We start from the raw sequence: 25,445 nt of genomic DNA on the forward strand, positions 1-25,445 counted from the left end.
CATGTGCCCTTATCTTCACTACATTCAGTACTCATACCTGCATCCTTCAGAATCCAGAAGTGAAATCCCGGAATCTCCGTCCACGTCATTCATCGCTGACCCTAGAAACCAGAAGGAAAAACACATCAGATAAACAGATTGTTGAAACCTAGTGATAAAAAAATGGAGATGGCAACTTGGGTTTCAAGAGAAACCTTTTAGATTGCCGCCCTGGCAGCATTTTGATGCTCCGATACACCTGCTTGGTTATTTGAGAAAGACTCACCCAATTAAAATCCACTGATGACCCATTACATGGAACTGGTAACCTTTCCCTATTAACCTCTTTTCACTGATACGGGAGATATGTGACATGATTCACTCACTGTTAATATACTACAAAGAGTAAACTATATCAGAGACCTGCATAATGGCCATCATACTTCAACAGTAACATCAAATGACACTTTAAGAGGTTGACAATGCACTCAGAAGCTGCTACCAGTAGCACGCGGAGTGCTACAAAAACAGTAAAAATCGTTGTGCTTTAGGGTGCCTGGAGGAGCTGTAGGAGTAACAAGGAACTTTGGTCTCCTTTTCCAAGATGGCGATAAATGCTGGGTGAAATGTGGACCAGCCATGCCCTCCACACAATAAAAGGCATTTGACAAGGTTGAATGGCCCACTGTGATTTGGGCACAACAGCCTTTGTTCTTGTTAGTTTCACAGATTTTGCGCTCTCTCTGCTCATGATGTCCATGCGTATGTCTGTGGCCGCTATTCTCATTTCACTTTAGGACCACAAAAAAGAGTGCAGCCTTCTCTCCGTTAATATTGACACTGGCCATGAATTCCTTTTATTCATGGCCGTACAACCGTATCTCCATATGAACATAAACTCCCTGCAGTCAATCAAATCATTCACCTGTTTAGTTCAGATTAGTTCATAATCTTGAACTACAAATCAACATAATAACAGACTGTGAACTTGCCATTTCCAATAATGGAACAATAGAAAGAAACTGGGACCCACATTTATCACTGGCTTGCGTTGCCATTGCATCACACAAGTAACGCAAGCCCTTACGTCAGATTTATCATGCCACGTTGAGCCTCCCTGCGTGGGATAGTAAATATAGAGTTACGAAAGGCAGCGCAAGTCACTGCCTTGTATTACTCTCTGTGAGGAAGGCGTTCCACGGGTGGAGCATGGCTGTTCCCACGCATCCACCCATGGTTTTTGGGCGCATTCCCAGATTTATTAAGATTAGTAAACCTTTAAATGAGTCAAAATGCTGCTTTCCAGCTGAGGTGTAACAAGGAGAAATATGTTTATTTCTCCTCGTTTTTCCTCTTCTTTTGTGTGCAGGTAGATGCCCCAAGTGGTGGACTTGCCTTCTGTACTTTTTGACTGGCGACCAGCAGCTTCTCAGCTCTGCCTCTTTTCTTTAGTTATAGACTAATCCTAACTTTTCAACGCTGTTGCTAAGTAATGGGAACTCATCTTTATTGCTAGGCAAGGGATGACAAGATTTATAAAGATGAGATAAGAGCTAGTAAACAACTTTCAAGTGTAACATTTCAAATGATAAAATACCCAGATATCTCTTAAAGCAAGAGAGGAAACACTGTGCACAGACCACTGACCCCGTAAGAAACACATTTCAAAAACAAAAACACAGAATGTGGTACTGCAAAAAAATGATGCAGCACAGAATGTTTTGCAAATGTTTTCTTTCAGTAAGGCTGCTTTATGTAACGCTCCACGGCATTATGGTAGATGCAGTCCTTGAGTCTTTCACTTCATATTCTATTAAAAGCAATATACTGACCAATGTTCAATGATGTAATCTCCATTCATTTAAACTGTTCAAAATCAGGTACTTTCCTGACATAATGGTATTTTGCTTCCAGTCGAGCCCTTCGGAGGAACTCATTCTTGTTAGGCTACGGTGACTTTAGTGCTGCAGGTCAATTCTAGTGGTAAAATACCCAGATATCTCTACCAGCAAGGGAGCAATTCGGCAGTGGTCACGAACGGCACAACTTTCAAAAATCCAAACAGATTGCGCTAGCACCCAAATAAAACAACACAGGCCCCATTACAGATTTAGCTTGCCTGCTTTTCGCCTCCTCCTTCCCCCTTTTGTGCAACAGAAACCTGCCTTGTGTAGGCAACCACTGAGCAGCAGTACCTTACTAAACAAATCCCTCGTGGTAGATTCTCCTTGCCTGGGAAGGTATTGGGCAATTTGTCACTCCATCTAACAAGGTCTCGCACAGCAATAGACTTCTACCTGTACGTTTATACTATTTGGGATGTATCAGACTCAAAAAAATAATTTTCCAGCACAATAAATGTTAATCTGACCCATCACTTGTGGAGGGGGTGAGGGGTGATCAGTGATGCAGGACAGAAAATTAATTCTTAGCACACAGCCACTATGATGCACTGCTTATGACCTCACATATTACATCACGATGGCGGCGCAAGTTATACTAAGGTCATTTCTGTGTAACTTGTAACTCTGTGATTTTTTGGTTGTAAAACATTTTTATTAGAAGGCATACTTCACTTTAACCTTTGTTTTTTCAGTGAATTTCTAAGGTTTTAACATAAGTTAAAATCTTACTACCTTATTTAGCTATACCCCAACTTTAACCTTTGTTTTTTCAGTGAAAAAACAACAGATATATATGTGTGTGAGGAAATGGGTGTATTATATGGTGTGGTTGTGCGACTTCACATGTATTATACTTACCAATCCCTTAGGACCCATAGGTATACTTTATCAAACCTTCAGCTCAACCCTGGGTAGCTGTGGCTCTGAGCTGCAAGGCTTACAATAAGGAAGCAGTGTAAAACATTTAAACAGCATCAAAACAATTGAAGAAGAAATCAACAGGACACCAAAGAAATCTGACACCAATTTATAAACATAGACTGTATTTGTATGTATTTTTAGACTGCAATAAAAAAAGATTCACCAGACGGTTCCAGAGATATATAATTTACATGGTATAGTTAATCAAAACAATTCACTCAACCTCAAAAAAGCAATGGATATTCAATAAACTCTACACTTAAAAGAATGTTCACAAAAATGTTTGGGCTAGTTGTAATGTGGTTACTTAGAGTAATTTTAGGTGACCAACTCCAGTAGAGAGCCAATCAGGGGGACCATCACGGTCCTCAGAAGCAGTTAGCTCAGCAGGGACAGCAGTCCTCAGTCAGTTCCAGGCACATTTATCTTTTGCAGGCTTTCATATGAAAGTGGTAGTGATGCAAGGGATGAATGATGCTGAAGATGCACAAAGGATGCTGTGGATGCAATGCAGTCAAAGGGAATCTTGCTGCGACTATGCCTTGGTCCACGAAGGGGGTCTGGAACTCCTGGTTACAGGGCCGACAATCCCCCAAAATCCTCTTGGTGCCGGCAGAAGTCCAGTCGCCAATGGACTACAAGTCACCCAGTATCGCGATCATGGTCCAAACCTTTCTGGGATGATAATTCTTCCAATGGTGGTTCCAGCTGCACTCCGAAGGCACTTCCAGGTGCAACTTTCTGCATCTGGTCTTGGTGCTGCATGGCTGCGGTTGGCGGTGTGTAGAAGACTATGGCGGCAACTTGCCCCAGCAGGCCTCTTCAGCTGGTGTGTCCCTGTGCTGCAAACATAAGGCCAGTCATCTGGCCATTGGAGTCTCTTGGCTTTGGCTGCGCTCTGGAGATGACGTCTCCTTGAGCACGACACAGCAGACGCAGTCCCTCTCCTTTGCTTGCCACCAGGTACAGCAGGTGCAGTCCAAGATGGTGCAGCCTCTCTTTGCTGGTTCCACAGTGCAGAAGGGAAGTCCTTCCTCAGTCCTCTTCCAGTTCAGTTAAGATTTGAGTTCTGGGTGACGGGGTGCCCTGCGTATGTTCAGAAAATGCCCTCAGAGTGGAATGCAGTTGGTAGTCAATGGGCTACCTGGTTCTCTGCCCCTGATGTCCACTTTCTGGTAAGTTTGGCATCTGGCTATCCCAAGATGCACCATTGTGCCCACTCCCGAGATAGCGGAACCCCTCTCTCAGTGTCCAGCACTCCCTAGCCCAACCCAGAGGTGTGGCTACCAAGGAAGCTACTCGCCCTTCGAAAACCAGTTTGACAACTGGCTACCCTTTCCCTATCACTAGTGCCAGCCTATCTACATAAACAATAAAGCAGCCGCTCTCCCAAGTGGTCCCCAGTTGCCCTTCAAAGGCAGCTTCTCATTTGAAGCTTGTCTTTTGGGACAATACCCATGTGGCTTCCTGCAAAGGGAAGGTGACACCTCTCTACAGTGCAAGTGTCTATTGTCTCCTTTCCTGGGAGTTGTTAGCACATCTCCCCTGGAGGGCAGAAAACTGCCTGCAGGACAGATCTAGAGTACAACTCTAAACACACACTGGAAACATGGGGCAACTAAAATGACAACTTTAGGGTTACACTTTGCCCACAAGTGACATTAAATTCAGTTTAACAATTAAATAATATTAAATGCAGTGATTCTTTGGATGACTTACAGTACCAACTTTAGTAGTCCCAGTAAGGAGTAGCAGGGCAGAGGGGACAGCCAATGGGGCTACTAGCCTACACAGTAAAAATGACAATTTAGCGTTTTTACTGCTGGTACATGTAAAAGTACATGTTTCACTTTTTAACATAAAGCATCTTGCCTTCAGGCTTGTTAGGCTTACCTTGGGAGTGACTTACATATGTTAAAAAGGGAGGTTTGGGCTTTGCCATTACCTTAAATGGCAAAGTCGCACAGCAGGTTAAAACTTCCCATCCAGTCTGCAGTGGGAGACGGGGGGCAATGTTTTACCTTGTCCCAGTCAAAACTGCAGAACATGCTGCAGGCCGTGGAGGACACTTTAACTTACAGGCCCTGGGTACCCCTGCTACCATATACTAGTGACTTACAAGTAATGCCTATTGAGGACAAGCCAATTAAAAATGTACCATTTTAAGGGTCAGAACACATGCACTGAGTCATGCTTTCCAAACTCTTCCCTCTTTTCTGTCCTCTTCATTCCACTAACAGGCACACACATCCACCCCTCCCAATACCGTCTCACATCTTCTCTTTACTGATTCAATTCAATTATTCTATCCATATTCACATGACGAGGGAGGAATTTTGCAGTTTTCACTGCCCCTTACTGCCAGGTTTTACCTGGGAGTGACAGACAGTGTAAACTAGCCATGTGTGCACTCGCTCTAAATCAGGTGGGAGGTCACATGGCCAAACCTCCGAAGGCCCTTACTCTGTCGGGCCATAGGAGTGTTATGTTGGAGATGGGTTAGTCTCCGCCATCAACATAATGAAGGTCTACCCATCTCTAAATGAGGTGGGTGCACCCTTAATTTGGCACACAGGTCAGAGAACCATCTCTGCCAAACTCTAAATTGGCTCCTTAGTCTGTTATTTGGAGTTCAAAATCCTCCAGGGGCAAGCCTGTAAGTGGTATCCAACAATACCACTTACAAAATAGGACAACTCTGTCATAAGATCCTGCTGAATATCTGGAGGTCGTGAAAGTCCAAATATTTTCCAACTCCCACCTTTTCAGATTTTCTGGATCAGGTTCCCCTGGTCCCTGCTAAGGTTCTCAGGGCATCAGGGGCAGCAGTTAGGAGCCAGGACTCACTCAAGTAGATTTCACCATCGGGGTCTAATCCAGGTTTATTTGCTAGTGGTCAGATGGTCGCTGCAAGAAAAAGGCCTCTTGCAGTTTGCTGTGTCCCTGTAGCCAGTCAGCGACCTAACTTTTGGGAGTACACTCCTCAGTTCTGGGTCCAAGTGGGAAAAGGTCTAGTCCTTCAGGTCCTCATCAAAAGGCACAGATAACAGGTCCAGTCATCTTCTGTTCATCCAAATGCGCAGATGTGTTCTAAACAGCTGTCAGTGATGCACCACATGTGTGAGATTCACTAGACAGTGGGTAGGGTGACTCCTGGACACTCCCCAAATTAATACGAAAAACAAATCCCAGGGGCAAACCTACCTTTGCAGCACATCATGCTTGCTTTACTGCAAACTATCCCACAGTGTACTACTCTGAATAAAATCCAACAGAGCAGCATCCTTTTGCATGTGGAGGTGCTAGTGTCCCAGCCAGGGCTGTCTAGGGAATGAGCATATCATCTATTCCTCAACCATACCTAAATGGTTCTGGGACCATCTCCCCTCCCACTAGGCTGGTATCAAGCAGACAACAGTTGGCAAGGGGAACAAAGGATTCTCTTTCCCAGGTCTCTCTATACACTTAACTATGAATCAACAGGCCTCACTGTGGTCACTTTAAACTTAATGAAGTCCCTGATTCCCTTCTTGAGCTTCCTGCCAGAATGCCTAAGCCACTGTTTTTTCTCTATGAGCTGTTTTCATAACTCGTAAAGGAGAGGCACTGACAAGGGGGCAGCTGCTGTTAAGCTAATGATATTTAGCCTACTACACGTTCAGACGAAGTCTAACTTTTTAAAAATTACCTTTTCTAAATATTTATCAGAAATTCTAACGTCACTAGCAAATTAGATTTTTAATATTTATTTTAAAACAGGGGTTGATAGCTTATCCCAAAACAGAGGTAGAAGAAATACTATATTATTTGAACTTTAGTTTTTCTGATAGGAATACCTACATACCTTTACAGTAAAAATAGCCTTTGGGGGCTAGATGCTGTAAGTACATGGCAATGCTACATTTTCACATGTACCACTTTTTTAATTCCCATGTGAGCTACAAGGCCTTTTTTAAAGTAGGATTCCTTCCTGTCAAAAGGGTTATCTCAACACTTTTGCCTGCAGGTTTAAAACTGCTGTAGTCAGGCTACATGGATAGGTCTAAAGCCATGTTTTCTTTGACAGCTTAGCGGGTGGTACAACCTGTGCCGCAGTCCACAGATGACAATTAACTTTCAAAGCCATTAGTTGATTTTTCTGCACCATTTACTATGGATTACAGGAAACTTAACATTTGACATAGGGATTAGCCAATTTTACTATGCTTTAGACATAGGCGTTGATTCAAGAAAATGCTAGGGGTAGTGTAAGTGACATAAAATGTTGTGTAAAGTAAGTGGCTTGTAGCCCGCCTGTCGCTCACTGTTTGTTGGCTTGCGTTTCACTCTTCTTTACAGCCTCGTAATTTGTCCACTTTGAGCCTGGCATCATTTCCGTTCCTCTGTGTGGCACAGGGACCAAGCACTGATTGATTCAACTTAATCAGTGAAGACTTGTGACTGCCCAGCAGGACAAACAAAATTGCAGATTTTTCTTTTTTATACCTAACATTCTTTTATTTTGCCAAGTCGTCTTTTCTCACTTTCAACTCATGTTTTATTTTGTTTTTCCTTGTGGGCACTCTTCTCAAAAGATTATCTTAAAATATTGCAATGCAAAGATGTTTATTTATTTTGCGTAATTAATAAAAAGATGCTTTAACATAATCGTGCAGTACACCCTAGTCCACACCACTCCAATCCACCCACTCCAATCCACCCCACTTTGCCCCACAACAATCCACCCCACTCTAATCCTCCCAACCCACTTCAATTTAATCCGCCCTTCTCCAATTCACCACACTCTAATCCAAAACAATCTGCACCACTCCAAAACAATCTGCTTAACTCCAATTCAAAGCAATGTGCCCCACTCCAATCCAAAACAATATGCTCCACTCCAACTCACTGCCTCAAAACCAACTTTTGCTAGACAGCAAACAACAAAATACAGTAGAAGTGCTCCAATACTATTAATTAGTGTACTGGACAGTATGAAGAATCAGCATCAGGAATACTTAGAAACATATTAGATGATGAAGAAATATATACAAAAGGAATGGGATATGATGTGGCCAGATTTGCTGACTTGAGAAAAATGTATGCTTGAGGCCTTGTGCTGCTTGCTTACCTCACCTTGTCAGGGCAACCCTCATCTACTTCTGGAATAATAGCAAAGCTCAAAATAATTTATTTCCAATGACAAATGTACACTCCTATAACTCTATATAGCCCCTCAGTTGAATGGCACTGATTTTACACTTATTTTGTATCTAAAACAGCTATTTTCCTGATGTGACCACCCTAAATATTAAGTCTTATACATTTTAGTACAAAGAAAAATGTGATTAGTATTCTGACGTCCGAACACACTCATTGCTACTTAGACAGATTGAGTTTTGTATCGAAAACGTCTATCCATCTCTTTACTCTGGAGTGAAAATGAAACCAGAAACATTACACAAGCAATAGAATAAACATTTGAGAAAAATTACAATTGGACCCAGCTTACAACTTGATACCAGAGGTTAGAGGACAACGGACATGTCATGGTGTCACACAGATTGTACACAAAAGTGTTTTCCTCCTTACATCATGCCATTGGAATTATGTGATAGGGGAAGGTCAAATTATGTGGCAAGAAAAAAGGCAAATAATGTGATATAATGCACATTTTGCAATGGCATGATGATAGTATCAGTTTAGCACCCAAATACTGTAATAAGCAACTAAAAGGTGACCAGTCTGTCTTTGCCAAGGACCTTCTACTGCTTGACAACACATCATCATGTTTTTAGTAAAGTTTGATCCTAGTTTGAGTTAGGAGCAAGCATTTTATTTTGTTAAGATCTGCAAATTAGGAAGCAGGTAATAGATTATGTGGCAAATCCATATCTATGCGGAAAACACCAAAGCTGCAGAAACGCATAATTCGGGTGGACGACGTTACGCCACAGTTACACGGACTCAAAAGAGACATCCTTATGGTCACGAAAATACTCAGGGCCTCATTTGCAAAGTTTTGGCGTAGGGTAGTGTTGCAAGCCTTTTGCGGCGCTGCCCTGCATCAAAACAAAAGGGAAAAAATGTGCTGTATCTTCAAGATGCAGGAAGGGGCACCTTCCTGCACAAAATCAATCACAAAAATGTGTCTTCCTGCTTCCATGTGTGCTGCTTTCTGCAAAAAGAGGAAAAAACAGGGGGAAATAATGTTATTTTTCCCTTTTGCGCCACCCTTACACCACCCCTGGGGTGTAGGAAACTAACGCATTCCCAGATTTACAAAACCTTGTAAATCTGGGAAAGTTTCAGATTCCATGGGTGTTGCGCTGGAACACCCACAGCAACACCCATGGAACGCCCCTTTCATGCAGAGTAATCCATGAAAGGGGTCATATCTACAGGCTATGTAAAGCCACCCAAAGTGGCGTTGCGTGGCCTTGTAGATATGGCCCTGCAGTCTGGCCCGCCAGTGAGTTACAAAAAGTGAAGCACCGGCAGTGCAGGCTGCTTGTAATTGAGGCCCTCACTGTTTTGTAATTACATTAATGATAATAACATCAACACTGATGGGAATAATTACAACTATTATTATTATCATCAGCATCAACTGAATTGTTGTTGATATATCCAGTAAAGTATTTACACCATGTCATTGACTACGGGAGATGGTTTCATAATGGACAGTACAGGGGGAAAGTCCACAAAGTGAGTTTGGGCTCATTGACATGAACATGACTCAGTGGGTCCAGCATGTGCTGCAGAAATCTGTGAAATTTTCCACATTATCCTGGCTGTTGTGTGCTTAAATAAAAATGTAGTATACACCAAACGGGTCAATGGAGTAATGGAGGACCAAATTACGTTGCTGTGTTTACTGATTAACTGTATTGTATTTTTAGGTTGAGCGTAATCGTTCAACCTCGGGTATACTTTTAGTATACTTCTTATGGCTTAAGCGATTTCATGTGTTGGTTGCAGTGTCCTTTAAAAATTCTTGCTCGCAAGTGGTCAGTTCTGCCTTTTTCTCCCTCTTTTTTCTGTTTTAGAGCAGTGACCAACTACTGTATTATTACACTTTGGTTTCTTTATCTGTTGCTGTGATGGGCTCTTTTTGTTATTTCTCTGGTGCTCCCCTTTCCCTGTGGGAGTTTTAGGCTGGTAGCTGCCTGTGTTTTAAAGCAGTATTCCATTCCTCCCATCTCCTCCCATGTCGTTGACATTTGTTTTGGATTTAACCAGTGCTGTCCTCGTTTACCTTTGGCTCCTAAAATAAGCTTATTTTACAAAAGAAACTCTAGGTCGTTTACCTTACTGTTCATGAAAGCCACAATATGCCCTTTCTGGTAGACTGTAGCTAAACCTAGAAGCAATGGTATGGAACTTGCTTAGCCTCACATTACATCTCAAGTCACTCTCTCCAGGGCCCCTCCCTGCCAGCACTCACAACATTGCACCCAGGGCATTGCTTGTCTGCTTTAATGGGGCCATAACTGTTCTCAGGCTGCTCTGCTTGTTAAAATGTGAGGCAAGAATGCTTGCAAGACGTTTCATTCTGTTAACATAAAAAGAAAATTCTTTTCTAGTCTTATTTTCCAATTGCCGTTCAGACGTTTACAAAACGCGAGGTAGTGAAGTAATCTTTTCATCTCACCTCAAGGGCTTATGATTTCTGATGTCAGTAGCTTCCAGTGACCACCAAAACATGTCAGGAAAAGAGGAAATTATGAGACAGGGTTGACTAATTTATGTTGCAAGAAAAGTCCAGTTCTGAATTTACAATGCCAATAGCTCTACCTGAAGAAAATGCAAGACCTATTGCATTGCAAATGCTTGTTTTATGTAGCGTTTTCCTGTCCCTTGTGAAGCTCCAAGTGCTTTAATTATGCATCAGGGAAGAGGTAATTATGTGACACAAGATGCCATTGAAAACAAATTCACCATATTCTCTGTCAACAATAGTAGCCCCATGTATAATTTTTATTAAGCAAGCATATTCCCGCATGGATCCCAATTTTTGAGCTACCAATGTCTTGTGTAGTTGCATGCTTTCCTCACTGTTATGTCGACTGCATACATTGTCTCTCAGGAGAGATAGTTTGAGCAGAAATGTCATATGACAATAAAAGCTACGAGGGAATGGTGTGTAAAATAACTTATGCTTTTAATTTCTCAGGCACAGCCTCTTTTCTTTGCCTTTTTCTCAATAGTGAAGTGCGCTAGTTGCTCTGTATTGCCTTGTTGGTTTTGTTGTAACGTTTTTATTTCAAAACTTTTTATTGAACATAGTGAAAAAAGGAACATACAAAGAAAAAAATAGGAAAACAGTTTAAATGTTACACTGTATATGTTAAAGATCAAAAAAAGAAATCACTGCACTCCATTTCTTCAAAAGAATAACAGTATTTATCCACGCATAAATTGAATACTGTTATTCTTTTGGAGAAACTGAGTGCACTGGTTTCTTTTTTTGGATTTATAATTTGAGGAAGATTGGTCTACCTCCTACCACTAGCATCATCAGTCTGAGTGCACTGGGTCAGATTTATGACCTTTTGTTTAAAAGGTATATGTTATAGTTGGATATATAATTGACAAATAGCCATCTCAAAATCGGAGGATGACACATTTAAAGGATTAACACCTTGTAACTTTAAAGCCTTTGTTCAGTGTATGCCGAGAGTTTGTTTAGTCAGACTGTTCAGTTACATCGTGTGCTTTCTTCCTTTCAACACAAGGGGGGTCATTCTGACCCTGGCGGTAAATACCGCCAGGGCGGAGGTTGGCGGTAGCACCACCAACAGGCTGGCAGTGCACTGCCGGGCATTCTGACCGCGGCGGTACAGCCGCGGCCAGAAGCGGAAAGCCGGCGGTGTACCGCCGACTTTCCGCTGCCCATGGGAATCCGCCATGGGGATTCTGACACCGCATACCGCCATCCTGTTCCTGGCGGTTCGCCCGCCAGGAACAGGATGGTGGTATGGGGTGCCGTGGGGCCCCTGGGGGCATGGGCACTGCAGGGGCCCCCGTAAGAGGGCCCCACAAAGAATTTCAGTGTCTGCTCTGCAGACACTGAAATTCGCGACGGGTGCAACTGCACCCGTCGCACCTTCCCACTCCGCCGGCTCCATTCTGAGCCGGCGTCCTCGTGGGAAGGGTGTTTCCCGCTGGGCTGGCGGGCGGACTTTCGGCGGTCGCCCGCCAGCCCAGTGGTAAACCCAGAATGACCGCCGCGGTCTTTTGACCGCGGTACGGTCTTCTGGCGGTTCCCGCTTGGCGGGCGGCGCTTAGAATCACCCCCAAGATGTCGCTGTGGTACAACATTTTGCAGACCGTGACCACAGGCTACTCAAATTCCCATAATTAAGTGGCTGGAAACCAGAATGAAAGAAAAAACTACTGCAGCACTGAGTGATAGAGTCAGGGTGAGATAGACATGAAATGACTGTAGTCAGTATGACTGTAAGGGTAGCTTAACATCATGCGATTCTGTGCAAATTACTTTAATGTCCCATGCCAAAAGAAAATAATATAAATGTGTGTAATGTAACTAGTGCTCATGTAAAGCAATCACCAAGCAACACACGGGTCTCAGAAGCTCTGATTGGAGCACAACAGACAGTCTTTTCCAGCTGCGGGCAACAAGGAAATTAAAGGGGGCAGAGTTAAAGGCAAAGCGGAGCACGAGGGCTGTTAAGGGGCAGGCACCGGCCATTTGGAGGAGTTGGACAAACATGAGCAGGAAACAAAGACAAGCAACAAAGTGGGAGGGGCTTGAGGGACAGGAGAAATCCTCTCACTTTGAAGTCAGATAAAGTAAATTACCTTGCATCTGGCATTTGATCTCGGTCTTTGAAGGCACAGCAAATGTGAGGAGATAACAAGAATTACAGCCCTTTTACATAAACAGAAGTTGGACCTCAGACAAACAGTAACAGGAGCAGGGAAGAAATAAAATGAAAACATCAAGCGCTCTGGTCAAATGATCTTAGAGAACAGGAAAAGTAGTCCCTAAAAAGATGCTACAATGAGAAAAGTGGAAGGGTACAAGTACCGGGGCACTGCTCAGTGAAACAATGTTATGCAATACCATAAATTTTACACACAGTCTCAGAACCTAAAGAGTCTGTGGCCAACTTTGTGGCCAGGTTACAGGAATTCGTGACAAAGTGCACGTTTGGGCTAATGACAGAGGAGCTACTGAGAGGTCAGCTTATAGTTCAGCGTAACAACAAAAAGATGCAAGAGCGACTCTGGGTCGTTAGCAATCCAACTTTAAAGGAGGCTATTAAGATAGCCAAAGTAGTTGAAGAGTCTGACAAATGTATGAAAGTGATGCATAAGATGGAAAGGAGAGAGCCTCTGAGGTAGCGGAGGTGGGCAGTGATTTGGATCTGGTGGCGTAGTTAAGAGAATACTGAGTGTACCCAGAGCAACACATAACAAAGGAGGAAGTTCAAAGGCTACCGATTTGTTGAATGCCCCAAGCAAAACCATGGCACGGATGTGCTACAGGTGTGGCAGCAGGGCTCACCTGGGAGACTCGAAGAACTTTTATGCTATAGGCAGAGAGTGTTATGCCTGTGGCAAGAAGGGTCATTTTGCATGTGTGTGCAAGGCAACTAATAAAAGGGTTGCTTCTATAGGAAAAGCAGAAGAAACAGTGGCACACAGGGTCCTCATGGTTGACTCTGAAGGGAATGCGTCTAACAATGCTGATGAGATAAAAAGAACACGGACCAAAGCCGACTTCAAAGTGAATGGCAAGGAAGCCATCTTGTTGGTTGATTCTGGCTCACGTTATACCATCATACCCAAACACTTGTTTGATATTACATGTCCTCGGAGGGTTTTATGTTCTACTGATATCATTTTGAAGGGTTATCAAAGTGCAGTAATGGAGTGATGGGTTGTTTAACTGCAAGGATTGAGTTCATGGACCGCAACACTCAGAGAAATGTAGATGTGGCCAGTGAGGGTCCACCAATTTTAGATTGGTCACACCAGTATGACTTGAACATCACAGTCGATCCTTGTGCCATGGACCAAGTCATGGTTGTTGAGGACACAGGCTTGACTGCATTGTTAGATCAATTTAAACCTGTGTTCCAGAACAAACTGGGTCAAGAAAAAGATTATCCACATAAAATAATCTTGAAGAAGGATGCCATCCCAGTCAACGCATATGAATAGAAAGGTCCCAGTAGCCATTAGGGGAGGAAGTCAAAGGAATTGTTGAGCAAATCATCCAAGATGGGGTTACTGAACCAGGTGAAGCCACACAATAGTTATCCCCAGTGGTATTAACAAGAAAGCAGACAACGGGTCACTGAGGTTTTGTGTGAACTTATGCAGTCTAAACCAAAATATGATTATGGACCATTTCCCATTGCATAATATTACAGAGTTGATATTTTTGTTGTCTGGGGGAACGTATTTCACCAAACTTGATCTTAAAAGTGCTTATCATCAGGCCGTGTTACACCTTGACTCTAAGCACTTAACAGCCTTCATCACTACAGAAGGAAATGCCTTTTGGGTTATCATCAGCGGCAAATGTCTTTCAAAGAGTCATTTCCAATGTGTTGTCCAGGGTCAACAATGTAGGTTTTTCCCAGGACGACATATTGGTTTTTGGAGACAGCATTGCTATTCACAATGGCATTTTAAGACAAGTATTGTATAGGTTGTTGGACGCAGGACTCACACTGAGGAAGGAGAAATGTAAATCTTTGGTACAAGAGGTTGACTATTTAGGGTATCTCATTTCCGAGGAGGGTGTGAGACCTAAACTGAACTCAGTTAGTGCCATTGTGCCATTGTGAATGCCAAGACTCCTGATGACAAGGACAAACTGTGTTCCTTCATGGGACTTGTGGAATATTACTCAATGTTTGTGAGGGATTTTGCTTGTTAATTAGAAGCACTGAGAGAATTATTGAGGAAGGGGAGGAGGTTTGAGTGAGGAGAAGCACAAAAGGCAGCTTTTGGACAAATCAGGCATGATATTGCGAATACTGACATTCTGGTTTTGTTTCAATGCAACTTGAAAACTATTCTCACTGTGGATGACAGTGCAGAAGGTATTGGGGTTGTTCTTTCCTAGTTGCACGGGAAAGTAGGAAGGACTGTGGTCTTTGCATCTCAGATGGCGAAAGGAATTACTCTGTCATTGAGCAGAAGGCATTGCTGCTGCATAGGCGACAGATCACAAGATTAAAGTGTTGGTGCCTAATAGGGCTAAGAATTGTTCAGGGCAATTGGCTAGATTAGCACTTAAAATGCAGGATTGTGACTGCAGTGTTGAATTTCTGCTTTGTTGGAAGAACAAAGTAGCAGATTGCCTATCTAGGTTGCCTGACAAAGCTGCTGGTGAGTGTGATCTTGACAAGGAGGAGGCTGTAGCAGAAGTGGAAGATGTGTTGTAGGATGTGCATGGAACTATTTCAATGAGGGAGTGGGTGAAGGCGATGGGGGAGGACAAGGTGCTTAAAGTGGTGATTAGAATGATCAAAGGAGGAGAGCGAAGAAAAAGCACATAGACTGATGCTGCCAAGCCATATCATGAAGTGGTTGAGGAGTTGTCCTTGAGTGCAACGAGTTCTTTGTGAGGCGTGAAAGATTTGTATTTCCTAGTGCAGTAAGAAACTAATTCACTTGGCTCATGAAGGTCACATGTCAAGACGTTTACCATTAAGAGGTTGAAGGAGAATTTTTGGTGGCCCATGATGGATAGTTACATCAAACATTTGGTAGACAGGTGTATGGAATGCACAAATTCAGAGAAAAATCTGAAGGTAAGGATGGGAGTCATTGGGAATCAGAAGAATATGTCAGAAGCAGCTTTTGTGTGGGAAAGATTAGCTTTGATTTTACAGTGCCTTTTGAGTTCTTGTCTGAACAGGAGCAGTTTGCTGCTGTTCTAGTGGATGCTAAATTGAGGTGGTTCGAAGTGCCATTCATTAGAATTGTAAACACAAAATTCACCATAGCTGTGTTAGAAGATATCCACAGGAGACAATGTATTCCTTCCAAACTTGTTACTGATAATGGCACACAGCTCACTTCCTATGAGATGAGAACCTTTCAAGTGGGAAGTGTTGGGGTGAAGCACCTTTGCACCTCATTATACATCCCTCATGAAAATGGTCAAGTGGAGATGACTAACCGCTTGATTAAAGAAAATATGGAACTAGCTAGCAAGGCAGGGTTAAGTGTACAGGGGTCCGTGAAGGACATGTTGTGGGCATATCGCACCACGTCCAATGCTGCCACTGAGAAAACGCCCTTCGAAGTAATGAGAGGAAGGAAATCAGGAACTAAATTGGTTCCTTTGTGGTTGAGAGAAGGAAGTTTGAGGAGGTGGTCAGAAATGAAAATTATGGTCAGAAGAAAGGCTTGATTGCAGTGGGAGATTGGGTGAAGGTTAAGCCTGGAGGAGTGAATCGAGGGTTGTCAAAGTTTCCGGGTCCCTACAGAGTGAAAGTTGTGAGAGGTAATTGGGTGAAGCTGAACAATGATCACACATGGAATTTGAGGAGAGTTGTGTTGTTTCAGAAGCAAGGTGCAAGTCAAGTGGAGTTGGACAAATAGGGTGGTTCTTGTTCATGGTGGATGATGATGGGTGATAGTGAATTTCTAGCAAACACAACTGGTGTAAGACAGGGTGCCATAAAGTTCCATGTTTCTGGAAATGCCTGTAGATTCGGGAGATGATCAGGTGGTGACAAGGGAGAGAGGGTTGCATCCACCACCATAGTGGTTGGATGTTTTTTTGTGTGTTTAGTGTTACATTATTTTTGGTTGTCTTTGCAGTGTTCTGTGTTCTTTGTGTGTTTATTAATGTCTGTTGCTGACTGTGTCTGTTTCGTTCTTTTGGAGTGTGTTGTATTTGTGAAGGGAAGGTGTAAGGATCCACAGTAATAAATGTGGATCTTATCTTCTTTAATAAGTGGGTAACGGCAGAGACCCCATCCACACAAAGATCCATCAGCAACTGACACATTCTACCCTAGCAACCTACCACATTCTAGATCTCCATTACATAGCTTTGCTTGGTTACAGAACACCATGGATACCGAACACCACACCAACTACCTCACCCAATATTAAATGAAGACAATAATTACCAAAGGAGCTACATAATTTACTTTAAATATAAGTTAAATGAAATCAAAAGGCAAGATAATGCCATAACATAAGCAGCATTTGAAAGGTGCAAAAACATTTCACCCTTACATAATATCTATGATGCCCATCTTACATAATCCTGCAAATGAGAAAGTATCCTTCTCACATGCAGAGGTCTTCCAATACCCTCCCCGTGCCCATCCAGTGTATCATGTCCTTGCCCCAGAGATTGCTGATCTTGATCTGTGGGATATTATTTGGCCTGCTCAAGTTCCAGATGTTCTGATCACTGGCTTTTACTGCATTAGTAAACAATTTGAGTACTTTCAGGGGTTGACTATACTTGGAAATCTTCTGATCTTTTCTGGGAGATTTTATTTTTACCCAGTCACCAACAGGTACTCTTCTCTTAGCAGCCTCTCTCCTATCGTACCATCTCTTCCTCTTTTCCATTTTCTCATTTCCCTTCTCTCTCCATCCATCAGTATATCCCACATTCTCATCCACCATCATTCTTGTTTCAGAGACCCACATGGGAACAACTTCAGTGTTTGCAACTCTACTTTGTTACGTACTGCGCTGGACTTCTCACCTCTGGATACCGGGTTGTCGAATACGCCAAGTCTTCTACAGGTTCTGGATACTCCCAGATAAGGGTGACCCTTTCTAGTAGCCACGGTGCCGCTTGACAGGCTACGCCAAAGCAGACCGTACCCTCCAGAAGGAGTCCCAGAGGGAAAAAAAAACAACACTGGGGAAAAAAACCTCAAACAGGAACTCCTGAAGAAAAACAAGAAAAAACAGGACTAAACAACAGGAAACAAAAATAGGCAAAAATCTCCCAAGGCAAAAAGCAGGAACAAAGAACAGGCAAAAATCTCCCAAGGCAAAAAGCAGGAACAAAGAACAGGCAAAAATCTCCCAAGGCAAAAAGCAGGAACAAAGAACAGGAGCGAACAGCACAACCAGAAGGAAGTGTTTGCAACGCAAGGTGGAACAAGACTGACTGACTTATATACTGAGAAAAGGGAAGTGACATCACAGGAAAAGGAAAGAACACCATCTTGAATTGGGAAGAGCCCATAGACCAGTATAGGAAAAAGAAAGTAGTATAAAAGAAAAACAGAGTATGCTGGGAAAAAAACACGAAGAACACAAGATGGACACAACATGGACAGAGACAGGTAAAAAGACCAGACAAACCCACCAACAACAAAAAGAAGAAAAAAAAGGCTACAGGTAAGTGTAGCGCGACCGGGAGCGAAATATATGCTTCCCAGAATGTGTAGTAAAAAAACGCGGGGAACGGCGCTCCGAGTATCGGTAGCGCGTTCCATCCGCGAGGACAGAAAGAGACGCCGCATCTGAGTGCGGCGTTACAGTAGGTCCCCTCCCCGAGGCACCAGGTTTGTCAGGATGACTGTCAAAAAACAGGCAGACCAAACGGGGAGCATGGACGGAGGAAGCATCCTCCCAAGAACAGTCACTGAGAGGGTATCCTTTCCAATGGACCAAGAACTGTAGTTTGCGTCGAAAAATTCTGGAGTCACAGATTTCCTGGACTTCATACTCAGGCTGTCCGTTAATAGAAAGAGGAGGCGGACGCTGGAACTGGCGATGGTATGGATCAGGAACAAAGAGTTTCAACTGGGACACATGGAAAACAGGATGAACCCTCCCGGTATGAGGTAAACGGAGACGCACAACTACAGGATTCAGGCCTTGCGAAATCCGAAAAGGTCCATAAAAACGTGGCTTGAACTTATTGGTGGAAAACCGGGAAGGTAGGAATCTGGAAGAAAGCCACACCTTGTGGCCCACTTGATACAAAGGTGCGGCTTGTCGATAACGAACCGCCTTTCGTTTCATTGCTTTTTTCGAAGCTAGGAGAGTTGTGTGAAGTAGGCCCTAGATTCGACGGATCTGTCGTGAAAAAGAAGTGACAGCAGGCACAGAAGAGGGAAACAGTAGTGAAAGTCCTCGGATGAAATCCATAGGTACAATAAAAGGGTGTGGTCTTGGTCGCATTATGTATTGTGTTGTTATAGGAGAACTCGGCAAGAGCAAGATACTCCGACCAATTGCTTTGTGTGGCATTGCAGTAACATCTCAGATACTGCTGAAGTTCTTGATTCCCTCTTTCAGTTTGCCCATTAGTTTGTGGATGGAAACCAGAGGATAAAGAAATCTCAATGTTAAATAAGGCACAAAAGGCCCTCCAGAAACGTGATACATATTGAGGCCCTCTGTCTGAAATGACCTCTTGCGGAAGACCATGGAGGCAAAAAATATCCCGCAGAAAAATGCGACTAATTTCTGGGGCCGTTGGTAGTTTCTTCAAGGCTGGGAAATGGGCCATCTTGGTGAATGAATCTACGGTCACCATGATTACTTGGTTACCAGAGGAGGTAGGTAGAGAGCATATGAAATCCGTGGATAGAGTACACCAAGGAGCGGAAGGAACCGGTAAAGCTCTTAATAAACCTGCCACCTTAGTTCGGGGTGTCTTAGTGTGAGCACAGACAGGGTATGCTGACACATAGGTTTCAGTGTCTGTCTTAAGCGAAGGCCACCAAAAAGATCGCTGAAGCAGCTCCTGGGTCTTCCTGATACCTCGATGACCGGCTATAGGAGAATCATGGCACATTTGTAGAGCTTCTGTCTGCACTTTCTTGGTAGGTAGAAAAAGAGCATGTTGATGATAGAAGTAGTTGTCCTTCTGCAAAAAAGGAGTCACTCTATTCCATTCTGAAGCAGACAGAAACTGGTACTCGGATTGAATGCGTTCTTGAAAAGATTGAGTAGCTCCGATGATTCTGCTAGACTCAATAAGAGGTGGAGAGGAGTTCTGGGCTATGTCAGGATATCTGCGGGATAAGGCATCTGCCACTGAATTCTGGGAACCAGGTATGTACGTGATCACGAAATCGTACTGGCTAGAGAAGAAAGCCCATCGAGCCTGACGACTATTGCGACACTGAAAACTCCAAAGACATTGGAGATTACGATGATCAGTCCTGGCTTCAAAAGGCTCTCTGGAACCCATCAAGACATGCCTCCATTCTTTACAAGCTACTTTGAGCGCGAGTAGTTCTAGTTCCAGTACAGAATAATTGCATTCAGCCTCTGATAGGATATGAGACAGATAAAAGATAGGATGTTCTAGTCCATCGTTGTCTTGTTTTTGTGGCGGAACTGCCCCAATAGCTCTGTCTGAGGCATTAGTCACAACAATAAATTTCTTGGTATTGTCAGGATGACGCAACACAGGTGCTTGGGTAAAGGCTGTCTTTAATTCTTGAAACGCGCGTTCAGCATCCTTGGTCCAAACGAAAACCTTCTTCAGGTTCTCTTTCTTAATTGTTTGTGTTATGAAACTTTGTAGGTGGGCAAAGTTCTGAATAAACTGACGATAAAAGTTTGATAAACCAAGGAAACATTGCGTTTCCTTAATGGACGTTGGAGGCCAATCTAATATGGCACTGACCTTGTCAGGATCCATGGATATTCCATGTTGATTAATACAGAACCCCAAATACTTTACTTCAGATTTATGGAACTCACACTTCTCGGGTTTACAAAACAATTGTTTTTTCTTGAGTCTTTCCAGGACTTGCAGGACATGATTTATATGTTGCTCAGGATCACCGGAATATATCAAGATATCATCCAAATAAATTACTACATATTGGTTGAGTACATCAGAGAACACCGAATCCATAAATCGTTGAAAAACAGAAGGGGCGTCGGTCAGTCCAAAAGGCATAACACGGTACTCAGAGTGCCCAAAAGGGGTACGGAAAGCTGTCTTCCATTCATCTCCTTCCTTGATCCGAAGGAGATGATAGGCACCCCATAAGTCTAATTTGGTAAATATCTTGGCTCCTTGAATGGCATCCAATATATCTCTGATTAAAGGCAGTGGATATCGATCCTTAATTGTTATTCTGTTGACTTCACGAAAGTCAACACAAGGACGCAGATTCTTGGTCTTCTTTGGGACGAAGAAGAGAGGAGCCCCAGCCGGGGACGTGGAAGGAGCAATCAAACCGTTGTGCAAGTTATCGTCTAAATATTCCTTTAGCACCTTCTTTTCTTGGTCTGTCAGAGTTTACATTCGACCAAAGGGGACGACTTCATCAGGAATTAAAGGAATAGCACAGTCATAACTGCGATGAGGCGGCAAAATAGGATTACTAGGTTTCTGAAAAATCCGGATATATTCCTGATAACAATCTGGAACTCCCTGGATCATATTGATAGAGTTAGTGTTATCCTTAGTTGACTGACAGGACCTTTTAGGAGTCCAATAAGAAGTAGTGGAATAACAATTCTGTTGACAAAATGAAGACGTTAGGGATATAGTTCTTGTTTCCCAATTGATATAGGGGTTGTGTCGGGCTAACCAGGGTATTCCCAAAATCATTATGTGATTTGGTGAGGCTATGAGATCAAAGGCAACATATTCTTGATGCTCCCAAATGTCAAACAAAGAGTAGGAGTTGAGCCCACCACAGGTCCTGAGGTTAACGGAGAGCCATCCACCGTGTGAACCTGCTCAGGAGTCTCTTTAAGAATGCAGGGAATTCCTCTACTCGTAGCCCAGGTCTCATCCAGATAGAGTCCACTGGCTCCACAATCAAGGAGAGCCAGAAGGTGTTCTTCTTGATCTTGTGAGCTTTGTAACTTGACCGAGAGGATAAACAGGGTGGACATGCTTTCTTTGGAGGAACATATTGATGGTACTTCAGCTCCTCCTGTCTCCTTCCTCCTTACAGGGGACGGGAGCTGGCGTTTCCCACAGGTCTTGAGAGACGTACCGGACAACTACGGATCAGGTGGCCAGCCTTACCACAGTACAGACAAAGTCCCTTTCGTCGTCGTTCCTCCCTTTCTGACTCCGTCAATGGCCCACAAACCAGATCTATCTGCATGGGTTCTTCAGGGGGAGTTGGAGGGGCTTCGGATGGAATATCGTCCGTTCGCCGACTGCTAGCACGAAAGGTACCAGACTGGTATGGAGCTTGCGTTCTACGTCTCTCCATCTTGCGCTCTCGAAGTCTACATTCGATGTTCATAGATTGATCCATTAATTCCTTCAAAGAACAAGCTGGAGAAGAATGTACAAACTCATCTTTAATTTCTTCACGCAGGCCTCGGCGGAAAAGGGTTATGAAGGTGCGTTCCACCCAGGAGGTTTCAGCTGCCTGCTGTTTGAAGCGGGTTATATACTGCAGAACATCCTGATTACCCTGCTGAATGTCACATAAGGCTTCTTCAGCTGCTGCTTCTACCCCAGGTCTCTCAAACATTTGTTTGAAAAGAGTCAGGAAAGCGGAATAGTTAGCCAGGACTGGGTCTTCTGCAGGAACCAGAGGAGTCGCCCAAGCAAGCGCCAGACCAGACAAGGCACTGATCAGATAGCCCATCTTAGCTTTATCCGAAGAAAACTGAAGTGGACGAAAGGCAAAGAAAACCGTCAGGGCGTCCAAAAATTCCTTCATCTTTAGAGGATCTCCAGAATATCGAGGAGTAGTGGCAGATACGGGTGGTATGTCCATTGATCGGGAAGACAAGACCTGTCGTAGCGCAGTGTTCTCTGCCCGTAACTGTTGTTACTCTTGGGCTTGTTGTTGGACAGTCTGCAACATGGCTTGAGCATTTTCTGACGCCTCTCCCTGTGGATCTTCCATGGCGATCTCGCAACACGGAGTCTTATGGCGTTGCAATCTGTTACGTACTGCGCTGGACTTCTCACCTCTGGATACCGGGTTGTCGAATACACCAAGGGGGTGATTCTAACATTGGCGGGCAGCGGAGGCCACCCGCCAATGTTCCCCCTACAAAATACCGCTCCGCGGTCAAAAGACCGCTGAGGGTATTTTGGGATTTGCCCTGGGCTGGCGGGCGGCCGCCAAAAGGCCGCCCGCCAGCCCAGGGCAAATCAACCTTCCCACGAGGACGCCGGCTCCAAATGGAGCCGGCGTAGTGGGAAGGTGCGACGGGTGCAGTTGCACCCGTCGCGTATTTCAGTGTCTGCTTTGCAGACACTGAAATACTTTGCGGGGCCCTCTTACGGGGGCCCCTGCAGTGCCCATGCCATGGGCATGGGCACTGCAGGGGCCCCCAGGGGCCCCGCGGCACCCCCTACCGCCATCCTGTTCCTGGCGGGAGACCCGCCAGGAACAGGATGGTGGTAGGGGGTGTCAGAATCCCCATGGCTGCGGAGCGCGCTCCGCAGCCATGGAGGATTCTGTAGGGCAGTGGTAAACCGGCGGGAGACCGCCGGTTTACCCTTTCTGGCCGCGGCTGAACCGCCGCGGTCAGAATGCCCTTGGGAGCACCGCCAGCCTGTTGGCGGTGCTCCCGTGGTCGGTGACCCTGGCGGTCACCGGCCGCCAGGGTCAGAATGACCTCCCAAGTCTTCTACAGGTTCTGGATACTCCCAGATAAGGGCAACCCTTTCTAGTAGCCACAGTGCCGCTTGACAGGCTACGCCAAAGCAGACCGTACCCTCCAGAAGGAGTCCCAGAGGGAAAAAACCCCAACACTGGGGAAAAAACCTCAAACAGGAACTCCTGAAGAAAAACAAGAAAAAACAGGACTAAACAACAGGAAACAAAAATAGGCAAAAATCTCCCAAGGCAAAAAGCAGGAACAAAGAACAGGCAAAAATCTCCCAAGGCAAAAAGCAGGAACAAAGAACAGGAGCGAACAGCACAACCAGAAGGAAGTGTTTGCAACACAAGGTGGAACAAGACTGACTGACTTATATACTGAGAAAAGGGAAGTGACATCATAGGAAAAGGAAAGAACACCATCTTGAATTAGGAAGAGCCCATAGACCAGTATAGGAAAAAGAAAGTAGTATAAAAGAAAAACAGAGCATGCTGGGACAAAAACACGAAGAACACAAGATGGACACAACATGGACAGAGACAGGTAAAAAGACCAGACAAACCCTCCAACAACAAAAAGAAGAAAACAAAAGGCTACAGGTAAGTGTAGCGCGAGCGGGAGCAAAATATATGCTTCCCTGAATATGTAGTCAAAAAACGCGGGGAACGGCGCTCCGAGTATCGGTAGCGCGTTCCATCCGCGAGGACAGAAAGAGATGCCGCGCCTGATCGCGGCGTTACATACCTTTGAACAACTGGGACAGAGCCACACCTGTTGCAGAATGCAGGGAGAAACAATATTCCTGTACTTTTTTCCCCTTATCACTGTCTCCCAATTCTCACCACACACAGGGGCTTGCGGTAATGCTTCCTTAAGCACTTCGATCAATCTTTCCATTACTCCATTACACTCTGGATGGTATAGAGCTGTGTTCTTATAATTTATTCCTCTCACTCTCAGAAACTCCTCCACCACACCACAGGTGAGTTGTACACCATTATCAGACAGCAGAGTAAAGGGGAATTAATCTCTTTCAAATAATTTTTCCAAAAACTCTATAATCACTACAGACTCTACTGAGCTCAATATCTTAATCTCAGGCCATCTCGAATACATGTCCACCCACACAATGACATACTTAGCATAACATTTTATTTTCACAGGACTAGGATATCGAAGGCAATGTCAGTCCAAGGGCCACTGGCTTGCTCCCTCAAAACAATGGTTTGTGTCCTACACTTCAATACCTTGTCATTCTTTGAACATTCTACACAATTTTTTACTTCTCTCTCCACAAATAAATCCATGGCAGGCCACCAATAGTATTCCCTGATCCTTTCTTGGGATTTCGTAATACTCATGTGGCTGGCATGGGCATTATCCACCAATTTTTCTTAGCTTTCCTGAAGAAACCAATTTACTGCCTCTCATAAGCAAGTCATCTAATTCATCCCTGGTTTGCCAATACCCTTTCAAATACTGACTAAATTGTTTTTCTCACACCAACCAGCAGAAATCTTCCTCAAAACCTTCTCCAACACTTTATCGCTCTTCAAACTTTCCCTCCACACATCAATTCCACTCATGATCCAACACACACTGACTTCCTCTTCATAATCCTCTCCACTAAACCAATCCATTTCTTCTGATGTCTCAGATTCTACATCTCCTACTCTGGATACGCAGTCTGATAAAATATTGTTGACGCCAAGCAAATGTGAAACAACAAACTCAAATTCTTGCAGGGTTGTCACTCATTTGGAAATCCTGTATGAAACCATATCTATGCTCTTCTTTGAAAATACCTCTTTTAGAGGCTTGTGATTAGTCTTGATTTCAAACTTTCTTCCCCAAAGAAATTTCTTCAATTTACGCACTGCCCAGAACACTCCCAGTGCCTCCTTTTCTGCAACCGAATAATTCACTTCCGCACCTTTCAAACTATCAGATATAAACATAAAGGTCCTTTCTTTTCCATTTACTTTTTGCATTAGGACAGCCCATCCTAAGGAATTTCATCACTTCATCTTCATTTCGGGGTGTTTGAAGATTAGTAATAGTATTTACCAGAATTGATTTTGGTTTGATTCCAGACTTTGACACCAAAGGTCCTAAATATTAAGGGCCTGATTA

General features: G+C 43.9%; 1 protein-coding gene across 2 annotated transcripts in view; it reads right to left on the reverse strand.

The window, feature by feature from the left end:
- The window catches only part of KIAA1614 (KIAA1614 ortholog), a 248,508-nt gene that overhangs the window by 78,109 nt on the left and 144,954 nt on the right, over positions 1–25,445 (reverse strand). For both annotated transcript variants that reach the window (XM_069232075.1, XM_069232076.1), the window contains exon 3: positions 38–101. In XM_069232075.1, coding sequence (XP_069088176.1) covers positions 38–101 — 64 coding nt within the window. The remainder of the gene's footprint in view (positions 1–37; positions 102–25,445) is intronic.

This window comes from Pleurodeles waltl, chromosome 4_2 (assembly GCF_031143425.1).
Source record: "Pleurodeles waltl isolate 20211129_DDA chromosome 4_2, aPleWal1.hap1.20221129, whole genome shotgun sequence".
NCBI classification, from domain to species: domain Eukaryota; kingdom Metazoa; phylum Chordata; class Amphibia; order Caudata; family Salamandridae; genus Pleurodeles; species Pleurodeles waltl.